The sequence below is a fragment of the Bactrocera latifrons genome, unplaced genomic scaffold (assembly GCF_001853355.1).
Source record: "Bactrocera latifrons isolate USDA-ARS-PBARC rearing strain unplaced genomic scaffold, ASM185335v1 scaffold_32, whole genome shotgun sequence".
Classification (NCBI taxonomy): Eukaryota; Metazoa; Arthropoda; class Insecta; order Diptera; family Tephritidae; genus Bactrocera; species Bactrocera latifrons.
Window position 1 is genome coordinate 1,338,594 of NW_017536852.1, and position 12,322 is coordinate 1,350,915.

Here is a 12,322-nt window from a genome sequence, read left to right on the forward strand (position 1 = left end):
TGAATCATAAACGGTTTAAAGCTTTAGCATATCGCATAGAACTGCAGGGAAGGGATTTTTTCTTTGCAAAACAAAAACACAAAAAAAAAACAAAAAGAAAACGAACACAATATGAAAATCGTTCAGTTGTTGTTGGCAGTTATTGTAATCAAGCAGTGTTTTGGAGTTGAAATACCGTTAGATCAGGATCATGGTTTGGAAGTATCTTTTCTTGATATTTTTAGATCAGTCCGCGATATCGCATCTGGACTCGTGCAATCGCAAGGCAATCAATTGACGGCGGATTATTTTTTCAGATATACGACAAATGCAGTGCTTGCATTTCCATCGCTAGTGACCGTTGCTGTAGTGAGTGCTCTATGTGAGTAAAAAAGAATATTTTTTGCAACTTGCAACTAAACTTTCAAAAAGTAGCTACGAAAGCAGCAGGGAGAGGAAATCTATTCGAAATTTGTGTAAAAGTTGACGCTTAGAGGAGGAGTGGGATTTTTGGGAGGTGGGATTTTTGACAAAAAAAAAAAAAAAAAAAAAAAAAAAAAAAAAAAAAAAAAAAAAAAAAAAAAAAAAAAAAAAAAAAAAAAAAAAAAAAAAAGGTTTTTACACTGTTCGCTCTAGTATCGAAGCATTTCGGGCAGTATGCCAGCAGACCGAACACGAGTTTCCAAAAACTACCGCCTATATAAAGCTGTAATATCGTAGATAAACTCAGTAAGCGCCATTTTATGTAAAATGTCAATATTCAAGTATTCAAAATTCTATACGATTCGACATAAAGTGGGTGTGCTTATAGTCTGACTTCATTTTGACTGGGAGAAGAAGAAACAGTAACTATATTGGTGACTTGAAAATCTCATAGAGCTCATCGTTCCACCGAATGCGATATTCGCCGCACCCAAACGTGAAGGACAGTAAATCTTCTGCCGAACTTTTCTTTCGAAAACTCGTAACGTCGACTAATCACATATTGTCATCGTCCATGTCTCTGCGCCATATAGAAGGATGGAAATGATGAGGGACTTGTAGAGTTTGTTCGCCGAGGGAAGTCATTTTCGATACTGAAGCAGCTTTTAAATCGGCGATGAGGTGGTGTATAGCGATCTTTCTTTCACGAGTCTTTTCCAAAATTTGTCATATCTTGCAAAGATGCTGATGCGTGCATCTTGTCAATTCTTCGCCGACGTACTTGAAGAGCTTGGCGGGTAATCCATCGGTCCCTGCCGCTTCGCTGTTCTTCAGTCGAGTAATTGCTATTCGATCCTCAATATAGTCGGGCAATATTATATCAATATATATTTTTTTCTGTGATCAAATTCAATCTAAAACGAAAAGGTTCCTAAAAAGAAGACAACACCGGAAATTAAGCTACAGATATACCAGAAGGCCAGAAGGTAACTTTAAAATGCCAAGTTGTCCTGATTGTCCTTCTATTGGATATCGAAAACTCACTTCATTTGTTAATGTAGGTAACCTAGATTAGGTTCAAAATAATGAAAATTGCTCCGAAGAAAGTCAGAGTCTCAACAATTTTAACTCTTCTTTTTGCTCCCATTCTATTACATTTCTACCTCGCACTTTCCAGGCGCGGCAGTTCTACGCGAGGATGCCGTCCAACCTAGGCCGGAAAATATACCGGACGTTGAAGACATTGCAATTCAATTACGCACACCTTGTAATATAAGAGCGTACCCAGTAAGAGAACTGATCAGAATAGTGGACGATCCAGATTTCGACATCAACAAGAAAGTAGTTATTGCGTCGTCGGGTTGGCTTACCAACGCCAACAGATCCAATGATGTGCTTCAGGGAATCGGCAAAGCCTACCATTGCCGCAACGATACAAATTTCTTAGTAAGAGAAATGAAGTAGAAAAAATACCTTAACAGCTCTCATGCAAAACTCCACTCTTCCAACCAGGGTATCGATGTGGGACGCTACATACAAACGCTCTACACTTGGTCTTCATTGAATACAAATCGAATTGGCGAAATACTCGCAATTGCATTGGTGGATTTCGTAAAAGTTGTGCCGCTGGAAAATATTCATTTGATGGGTCACAGTTTGGGCGCACAGATCGTGGGAACAACAGCACGGCATTTTACACGCCTAACTGGTAAACAAATACCGCGTGTCACTGGTTTCGATCCAGCCGGTCCGTGTTTCGATTATGGCCAAAAGCAAACGACGCTTTCGGCCAGTGATGCAGCGTTTGTTGATATCATCCATAGCAACACCGGCGTTGCCGGTCAGTCAGAGCCCACGGCGCATGCGGATTTTTTCGTTAACGGCCGTTTTCCCATACAAAATGGTTGCAACGATTCAGTTTGTTCACATCAGCGTTCCTGGCAGTACTACATGGAGTCGGTGTATCCGGGTAACGAATACAATTTTCTAGCAAAACGTTGTACATCGCTCTTGCGTCTGGACAAGGGAAGTTGTGTGGGCGATGAATATCCGATGGGCTTTGCGACACCGTTAGGTCTACAGGGGCTATTCGTACTAAAGGTAAACCCGACGGAACCATACGGTATGAATGCTACAGAAAATTATACAAGTCCCAATTCGTTGTGCGGTACGTGTGTACACGCTGTTCAGAGTTTTAAGCATCACTTGTTGGATAAGTTATGTGGTTCTTCAAGAAATATTTCATCACTTTCGTAAATATTTTTGTTTTGGAATAAATGTTAAGTTTTTGCTTTTGGTTTAAATGTGAAATTTATTATTTAGTCACTGAAGCGGCTGCTACAAGTGGAGGGTTCATACTTAGTTAAGAACGCGGTTAAGTTAGGTTCGGTTTCGGCACTGGATCTAAGCAGAAGTTTTGGAGATTGCACTTAGAGTTGCAACACTTATACGCTGCGATGTCAAAGCTAGAGTCCTCTTCTATACAACCCTAAACGAAAATATTTGTATGAGGTGAATCGCATGCGAAACCTCGTTTGCTCCATGGAACTTTCTTTTTATAACAGTTGCAAACGTCAACCTCTTCTTATTATAGAGGTCGCTTTGGACACATCCGACAAATAGATGACTTAACCGAAATGTACGAAATTTATTATACCGTCTTCACGACAGTCGGGTCTAAGTAAACGAAACGGACCCAGATTTTTATCCGGCCAAGGACTGTGAACCACAACTGCCAACAATAAAGTTAATATAGAATTTTAATTCGGTCGATACCAGTTAGGTATCGAATTCAGAAACAGCGGCTTTATGGTTACTCTTATCTTCCAAAAATAATGAAAATAATTCATTTTATTGCGAAAAATAAATGCAGGCATAAATATTTGCTATTTCGGTCGCATAAAAATTACACATTTCCAATTCTCACCCAGCTTACATTTATTTTTTATTATATGCAATGTCACCATAAACATTACAATTTCAAAATTACTGAGCGGCTTAGTTTCAAGCCACCATTTATTTTCTCCTTAAGCAATATTCTATTGACTTTACCACTTTTAACCCGACTTCGAACGTTTATATTATTTGTGGTCTTAATTTTTGCTAATATTGCTTAAGTTTGTAAAATATAGCAACAACAATAATTATTGTAACCAACGCAGCGGAACGATCATTCATTCATTGAGTCGTTGATGCAATCGTCGGCCAAGTTACCTAGTTTTCTCGTGGATTTAGCGATGCAACGAACCGAAGAGCGCGTATGATTTTCAATCATTTGTGCGCAAATATTTTTATGACTTTACATTTATGTTTAATTACCACGTATTATGCGTGAAGAAAATATAAAAAGTGAAAATTATTAGGGTGTGCCATATTTTCGTTAATTAATTTTAATGAATTTATTGGTGATTATGATTTCGATATGTAGGAATTTGGATCCTTATCAAAGCATACAAAGTATAGAGAAAAGAGATGAGAACGCAGTGATCTCTTTTCCACAAGTTTAGGAAAGAGAGAGGGACAGAGAGAGAGAGAGAGGGAAAGATACTTTTTGGTGTACCTTTAGAACCTGTACGCCTTTCTCTTAACTGTTTAGACAATTTCAGAGCCATACAAGGTGACATATATGACATGTTTCATACCTTTTGTGAATAAGATTACCCATTAGGCACATGATCACTTCGAAAACCTGTTCATATCAGTCCGAAGTAAAGTTCTTGTAAGGAAAACTTTTTTACTTGACAAGATATCTTCACGAAATTCGGAACAAAAAAGTTTCAAAATCAACACTATAATTTCCAAAGATATTGTCCAGATCGGATTACTATAACATATGGCTGCCATACAAAGTGATCGATCAAAATAAAGTTTTATATGGGGATTTTTTTTTATTTCGGAAGATATCTTCACGAAATCTGTCAGAGATTATTACCAAGGAAAACACTATAATATCTCAACATATTGTCCAGGTAGGACTGCTATAGCATATAGCTGCCATACAAAGTGATCGATCAAAATCTACTACTTTATATGACGAGTTTCCTTATTTCAGAAGATATCTTCACGAAATCTGGCATAAATTATTATCCAATAAAACCCTATAATCTCCAAATATATTGTCTAGATCAGACCACTATAGCATATATCTGCCATACAAAGCGATCGATCAAAATCAAGATAACCCCTTAAAGCTATAATAAATGCATTTGTTTTCTCAAGTATTTGGAACCAGCCTAATAAATAGCGCTACCACCACCATATAAGCGTCGCCGAGAGCACAAATTTCATTTGAAGCATTTTGTTTGCATTTCTTTTCATTTTCACCCAGATTTTCCAAGCGTGGCCAAAACGCTCAAACAAAAGCCATGCGGTAATATTTAATGATCGGCAAGAGATATTGCTCAATTCTATAAAGCATGCAAGAAAAAAAATTTGTTTAATGTAACAAACTTGCTTTTACTGCTGCACATTGATTTTGCTTTTCATTCAAGCTGCCACTTTGAGCCCGTTTAATGGTGCATCTTAGCTACAGCTTTTGCTGTTGTTGTTGCTGACATGCATACATGTAGATAGTTACCTGCGTCGTTGTTGTCCGAGGTGCAAACAACACAATTGATTTGAACAATTAGTATGCATGCTTGCCATAGAAAAAATACAACAGCAACAATGACTGCTACAACAACAACTTAAAATCTCTAACTCACTTCTGCTTTGTTTTGGGCAGCGGGAGCCGCTCTCGCTGTTATTTATATTTATTGCTTTGTGATTTGCAATTTCTGTGTTGCTACGCCATATTCGATTGGCCGCTGCCTTTGGCTTGTTGTAGACGTGCACTAATGTGGCACTAATGCCTCGTTGATGCTACGACTCCAGCGCAAGTCAAAAAAGAGACTCTGCCATTTGGTGCACTCGTAGACATGAATTATTATCATTGTTGTTGTTTGGTTTTGTTTTTGACTTTTTGGTTTCTGTGAATTTTCGTCTGCATGGAAATATACAGTGGTGGGTATTAATATGTGTTCATCTAATGGGGAAAGGGTTTGATATGAATGAAATTTATAGAAAACGATTCGAATTCAAGTGTGCTCTACCCAAGGGCGAATCCATGGAGGAGAAAATGTGGAGAGGTAAAGCTTAAAACTCAACAACTGAGCAGATATTGACCGTGCGCCAAATCTTGGAAAAGACCCGTAAAAAGAGTATTGGCACGGAAAGCGCTAAAAGTATCACCGCAAAACGTATACGGCTGTGTAAACTGACGTTGAGTGATATTCAAAGATCCGTCAGGAACGGAAAATACCAAAGGCGTTCGAAATCAAACGAAGTTTCAAACAAGGCGACTCTTCAATCTACTTTTCGAGAAAATATTTCGATGTTCTGCATTGGCAACGGCGAATATCGCATTCGGCGAAACGTTGAACTGCATGAGTTTTAGGGCACAACCCCTGGTCACGAGTCCAGAACAATATGGAAGTTCAATTGGTGGTAGTTTTGGCCACAAGGTCTGACCGGAGACTTAATTCTGGTATTCTGACAACACGAGAAGAAGTTCGCTCCAATCTGCTCATGTGGTGCTACCATTTGGTAAGTATCGTGATGGTTGTGGTTAAGACCCGAATGCACGAAGAACTGACTTTGCCTCAGTTGAATGTGGAGTAGCATGCAACCGGATTCCAGACTGAAAGTACGGTACGTAGGTTTCAGACGCGTCTTGAACCCTACCAAGGTGGTTAGTGTATCCATGCCACACTTCCTATTGACACTGACAAATGCATGGCGTTTTCAAGGCGCTGATCAATGCATTGATTTGAACCGCTTGAGTGCTATGGGGTATGGGCTATCGTCAGCATGTACCTACGTTAGACACACCGGACGTTCCTTTTTCTCTTAAATATTGTACGAAAATTTCTTTACTTTTCCGACAAAAGTAGAATTAACTTTTTTTTTTTTAACTATATCCATAAACCCGTATTTCCCTAAGATGCTCAAATAGGTATACATTTCAGAAAAGGCCACTACAAAATTTTTGAGTTCTTTGGTTATCGATAAAAAAAAGTTCGGCGTGTATTTTTTGTTGAGAATAAGATTCTGTAAGCGAAAAACTCTAAACTGAGGGCAATCTTAACGTCCACGACGTCGGAAAACTTTGAATTTTCATTAATATTTGATCACACTACTCTTCATTCGGCAATAAATAGAATTAAAAATGTTTACTTTGCAAATATCCCAAATTTTGAAAGTCGTACACATTTCTATGCCCACCACTGCATTTTAGCAAAGGAAATTATGAAATTAATACACACTCTTTAGCGCCCACTACTATTTCGCCGAACACAACTGTGCACGACCATAAATGCATTTATATATATTACCGATTATATACATTATATATATGTAAATATGTATACGTGAGTAGGTGCTCAGATTGCATTGGCACGCTTGTAGCTACTTGGCTTTGTCGCCTCTACTGGTTTGTACGAATTCATAATAGTTTGTTCATTGAATCGTGATTGTTGCGTCGGCCGGGCGCGTGCAATCTTCCGCATCTGTGTACATAATCTACCAAATGCGAATACAAACAGACAGACAGTCATAAACTAAACATCTGAAACGTACAAGGAAGCGCCGAGTCTGCTGTGCTGCTGCTGGAGCGTGGCGCTTGTGGCGGCCAGACAGGATTTGTGGCAAACACAATTCGTGTTATTGTGTCAACGAGTCGGCCGAGCCGAGCTGCTGGACAGGTGTGTTTGCCATACATACATTGACCGCTCGCTTTTTTGCTTACTTTCTTCAACTCGCCACCATCTCCATTTGGCTTGATTATCCATTCGATTTGCTACAATTAATATGCCGAATAAAATTTGCTCAACTAACATACACACGCTTGTACATATGCAGTTATTTGTTGGTTGGTGTTGTTGCATGAGTTAGGCAATTTAAGGAAATTGTTAGGTGATCAGGCTAACTTTCAGACTTTCACTTTTCACTGTGCAAATGGTCGGGGAAGGATATTTTTTGAAGGACTAATGCAGAATTGAGGTCTCATGTAATCATGTGGATTTTCACTTCTTGGAACAGTTCTCTAGAAACTTTCCAAAGCTTCCATAGGAGGATTGGGACAGGTGTGACAGGTCACTGGCGTATTCCTTTCTTTTTGGGGATTTTAAATATTTTAGAGAAAGTTCGTGTTAAGTTCGAGTTTGAGATTTGTGTTTTAGGATTCATGAAGTACCATTAGTTGTTCACAATAGCGTGTTTACTTAACCTGGAGTTTAATTATTACGCATACGAAGTTGAACTGGCATGATAGTCAGCAGAGTTACCACGCATTTAAGCCAGGAAGGCAGTAGTCCCTGTGAAACAGGGTTTCAATAGCATAAACCCCAAAAATAGTGTTTTCAGCGAGTTAAAATGAATTTTATTCTTATCATCATGTAAGGTAAACTCCGAGTTTAAGGATAGTGTTTAATGTTAAACTCCAAAATAAACTCGAGTTAGTGACGCAATGTAATCATTCGGTTAGCAGAATAAAAAATAAAAAATAATTTATTTGAAAGTTAGGGTTATCTTTCTATAAATATCGAATCAAAGTAGTGTTTAAGATAGATTTAACTCTGCCTTTCATGTCTGTCGAAGGCGCATTTCTTGTAAAATTTTGGATATTTTAGAGGAAGTTGTTTAAATTCGTGTTTATGATTCAATGTTTTGAGCTCATGAAGTTTATATTCATTCTGGAGTTTAATTAATTTTTATTATCATGTAAGATAAACTCGAGCTAGTGACATAATCTAGTCATAATAAAAAATTTAATTTATTTGAAAAAACCGGTTGTGTTTCTATAAACACCAAATAAAAATAGTGTTTAAGACAGAGTTAGGTGTTTAAACCTAATTTTCGGTTATCTACAGAATGGCAAAGGTTTAGTTTTTATAAAGTTTCAGCAAAGATCTTAGTGTAGTTGCTGATATAGGCTATCCCCTGATACTGTGCAGTCTTTAGTAGACATTGAAGTGTATCTAAAGACATATAATATCTTCATCGTAAATTTTCTCAATATCTAATGTAAAGCATATAATATATTACAAAAATTTGAAAGAAAGTTGAAGAAATCTATAACTTTTTAAAATACTGCATTTCCTCAACCTTCACCTCCTTCAAACGACCAATTCGCTCACTGAATACATGTGTTCATTGCATTCGTTCAAAAACAGCCAAATTTAAGACTCGTTATACCCAACAAAAAACAACGCACATAAAAAAATTCGGTCATATAATCTCCGAAAGGTTATCACAAAAACAAGTTCAAACAACTGAGGAAATAGGTTAAGTTTTCCTGGCGAATTTGACATGAACATTTACCAAAGTAACAGAAATTTTGGTGGAGCAGCTTTGTGCGCCCCATGATACGCCTGCGCACGCATGACATGAAAACACTCTGTGCCAAAAGTTACTCTAATTGCTGAACTATCTCGAGATATAGAAACTCTTTTCCGAAATATTGAAATCGGAGTGTATTATTGCTTGACCCAAAGAACCTTTAATTAGACCCTATACTTCTAACAGCTACTTCTTCAATACTTGGAGTAGAAACCGTTTACGCTTACGCCGGTTGGCGCCAATTGGAGTTTCTAAGATCCTTCTCCCCTGGTCTTTCCAACAGAGTGGATATTCTGCTTTGCTTCCTCTGACGGGTACTGCGTCGAATACTATCAGAACTGAAGGATTTTCATTCAGACGGCATTACCTAGCCAGGAACAGCGTCTACGTTCCTTAATTCGCTGAACATCGTTCCATCGACCGTTGTCAATGCGCAAATTATCATAAATCTTCCGCATAACCTTTCTCTCGAAATCTCGTAATGCCGACTCATCAGCTACTGTCATTGTCCCTCTGCACCATATAGAAGGACGGAGACTTGTACAATTTGGTTTTCTTCCAGAAAGACGACTTTACTTCTCAATTGCCTAGTAATTAAGACTTCTTTGATCAAGTTTGAGCGAGGCCCTTAGCGAGTTGAAAGGAAGGATTTAGCGGAAAAAATCTGTATAAGATAGAATTTCAGGAACCTTCGGAAATTAATGACTAACGAATGAACTCTTATCTTCCGAGAAGACCATAGGCCTTTTATGAATGCCATAGCTTTCCCAGCAATATATTTACAGTTAATAAATGATTACTTGGCGACAGCAGTGAACACTAAAGGAACCTCGATTATGAGTTACTCTCTATAATGAATATGGATTTTCGATAGAACTGCTTTTTTATCCAAATTTTGGGTTCCATTTTGACAGAGTGTAACTATGCATACGTCTATAGGCGTATGGAAGAGTCTAACCGTAAACCGCCAATGTCGTCATAACACACCAGAAAAAGCAAAACCGACGCAGCAAAAGTGCAAATGCAAAGAAGTTGCACGCTCCCATATCTACTGGCCACTTTATGGTGCCAAAGCAACTCTCCGCTTTCCATACTATATAAACCGCACTGAGTTGGACGTGAGAAATTAGTTGGACGCCAACATTACAACCGTTAGCAATAAAAACGAACAAAGAAAGTGTGTGAAAATCGAAAAATTTACAGAAATACAGAAATAAGAAAACCCGGTGCCACTAAAGAAAGCCAAATGTCTTTGCTGCTTGCCAAAATTTTCGGTTGCGCCTTTGTGCTGACCATCAGCTGTGCGACATTTGTCGCCGCCTTACATGTGCCCTACAGCAATGACTTGGAAGTTCAAGGTATACAGTCGGCCATCTACAATGCTGGACCACTCGGCAATCATGCTGGCCTCTTAAGTGCCGCCAAGGCCGTAAGTCAACTGCAGCTGCCCAAATTGAGTGAAGCAGTGGAACAACATGACTTCGGCAGTGATGATGGTCACGCGGAGTCGCTTGGCGTGGCTGGCGATCACTTAGACCCGAAACATTTTCCTGCTGATTATGCCGATGATCATGGTGCCACCGCTGAGGAATACGAAGAGGCCGAGGCTGCTGGCTCGGAACATCTCGAAGAGGTCGCACATGCTGACTTTGGTGGACATGAGTTTTTGGATAAGCTGGACTTCCATGGTGATTACCACGATGCCTATCATCAGCAGCCTGTGGTGGGCATTGATCATGGCAAAGGCGCTTTCAGTTACAGCACTTTGTACGAGCACAAACACGATGAGCAGAAAGGCTTGTATTGAGCTCGTGCGGTTGTTGGCGGGTAGGAATGTATGGGAAGAGACGTGTTGAAGTTGGTTGAGATCTTTTTGTATGTCCGTGTACTTTTCGGTGAATTTCAAGTATAAAAAAGCGATCTGTGTGGTGAATTTGGGACAGTATTATTAGCCTTATTTTATACAAATCCGGTTTGTAATAATCGTAGTATGTAAATATATATTTTATTGTTTTGTTTTTATTAAAAAAAAATTATAAAAATTAATACAATTGTGGGTGCTTAAAGTTTTACTTTAAAGAAAATGGATTTTCATGACGTACAAGTAAATTTGGCTAGCGGAACGGGCTCTACATACGCCTCTTGCTCTTGAGCTTCATTTTTCTGTAGAACCTTGAACGGAACGTCGAAAAGAATAACTTTCTCAGAGGATAACTTGTATGTTAGACCGTGACTAGGGAGTCTTTCCATAGAAAAGGTCAAGCTGGAGGTAAAAGAGATAAAACTAGTTGTGGAGGGGTAAATTAAGAGATTAAGAAAGGTCAAGTTTTTGTTAAAGCGTGGTCAACCACAGGTAGAGCGAGGCATGGGGGAGTTCTGCAGCGAATTTTCACTTGGGTTTCAATGAGGTATTGTAAAAAATGGTTTGAAAAAATCCCTATATTTTTAAAAAGATAACAGTTTCAGGAAACAGAAGGGGATTACTAATCCAAGTTATTGGTTAGAGTTGCCACATAATTTTATAATAAAAAAAGTGTAAAAAAGTTTCTTAAAGACACTAATCACCTATCGACCATAAGAAGTACGGCGATTGCCCTTCACTTTCTCCGCGACCGCATCACCAAAATCGAGATTATCACTAACATTCGTGACACCTGTGCCACTACTTATGATCTGTGTATGCAATCCGGTCGATAAAGTGGACCTACCCTCATCAGAGACACCACTAACATCGTTACCGCCGGCGAGCGATGGAGTGAAGCGATCCTGATGATTGCTTACATCTGGCACGGCGATCAAATGAAAGTCCGGTTGGTGGTTTGCGGGAAACTCCAGCCATACAGTCTGTGCGGCAGGCAACTGATAACCTGTTGTGACCGGCCAGGGTTGCTCAAGCGTAGTCTCGTGATGTTCTAAACCCAGATTACCCAACGTAGTACTGCCCTCCGTTGATTTCGACAGCTGTAGAATGCTTGAAGTGATTTTTATGGCCGGACCATAGTCTAGAATGAATTAGTTTTGCACACACTCAAATATTTTATGTGGCTCAACAATTTAACCCACCATTTGGTGCAGCACTTGGGCCGTGTCCGCTTTTGGCGCCTGCCTGCTCGCTATTGTCGCGTAAAGTGGTGGCCTGCAGCTCGGAGACTATCAAAATTAGTAGAATTAAAAGCCATAATACTTCGAATTCATGCCTGCGATGTGTCATCATTCTGTGCACCGTTCCCTTGAAGTTGTCCTCACCGAATAAATAATTCTTTTGAAATTGTCACATTTATATACGTGTGGCGCTTGAGTGCTAACATAACCTCGAATGCAATTATTGCAAATATACTTCGTGATCAATTAAAGAACGGATGTAATTTGTTGTGCTTCGACGCTTAATGAGCTTCTGTACACATTGGTGGTTCAGTTGCTTCGATTGTCACATGCTGACCTACACCTACTGCACTACCACCTACTAGGTACACAGAAGCGCGGTAACCAAGGGTGTGACATATGTAGACAAAGAACCGCTCTATGCAATGAAAATATTGCTGCC

General features: G+C 39.1%; 3 protein-coding genes across 3 annotated transcripts; 2 read left to right on the forward strand and 1 right to left on the reverse strand.

Annotated features, from left to right (window-relative positions):
• LOC108971006 (vitellogenin-1-like) lies at window positions 1-2,705 on the forward strand. The gene is made up of 3 exons (XM_018936770.1): window positions 1-361; window positions 1,580-1,848; window positions 1,915-2,705. Exons 1-3 carry the CDS (start codon window positions 112-114, stop codon window positions 2,656-2,658), a joined length of 1,263 nt encoding a protein of 420 aa, XP_018792315.1. The 5' UTR covers window positions 1-111; the 3' UTR covers window positions 2,659-2,705.
• A 7,287-nt stretch (window positions 2,706-9,992) lies between these two features.
• On the forward strand, window positions 9,993-10,693 carry LOC108971015. Its single transcript, XM_018936779.1, has one exon. The coding sequence runs from the start codon at window positions 10,025-10,027 to the stop codon at window positions 10,583-10,585; it is 561 nt and encodes a 186-aa protein (XP_018792324.1). The 5' UTR covers window positions 9,993-10,024; the 3' UTR covers window positions 10,586-10,693.
• Window positions 10,694-11,343: 650 nt separating this feature from the next.
• On the reverse strand, window positions 11,344-11,992 carry LOC108971018. Its single transcript, XM_018936781.1, has 2 exons — window positions 11,842-11,992; window positions 11,344-11,780 (listed from the first exon to the last, which is right to left on the reverse strand). The coding sequence occupies exons 1-2, from the start codon at window positions 11,990-11,992 to the stop codon at window positions 11,344-11,346; spliced, it is 588 nt and encodes a 195-aa protein (XP_018792326.1).
• Window positions 11,993-12,322: the final 330 nt, after the last annotated feature.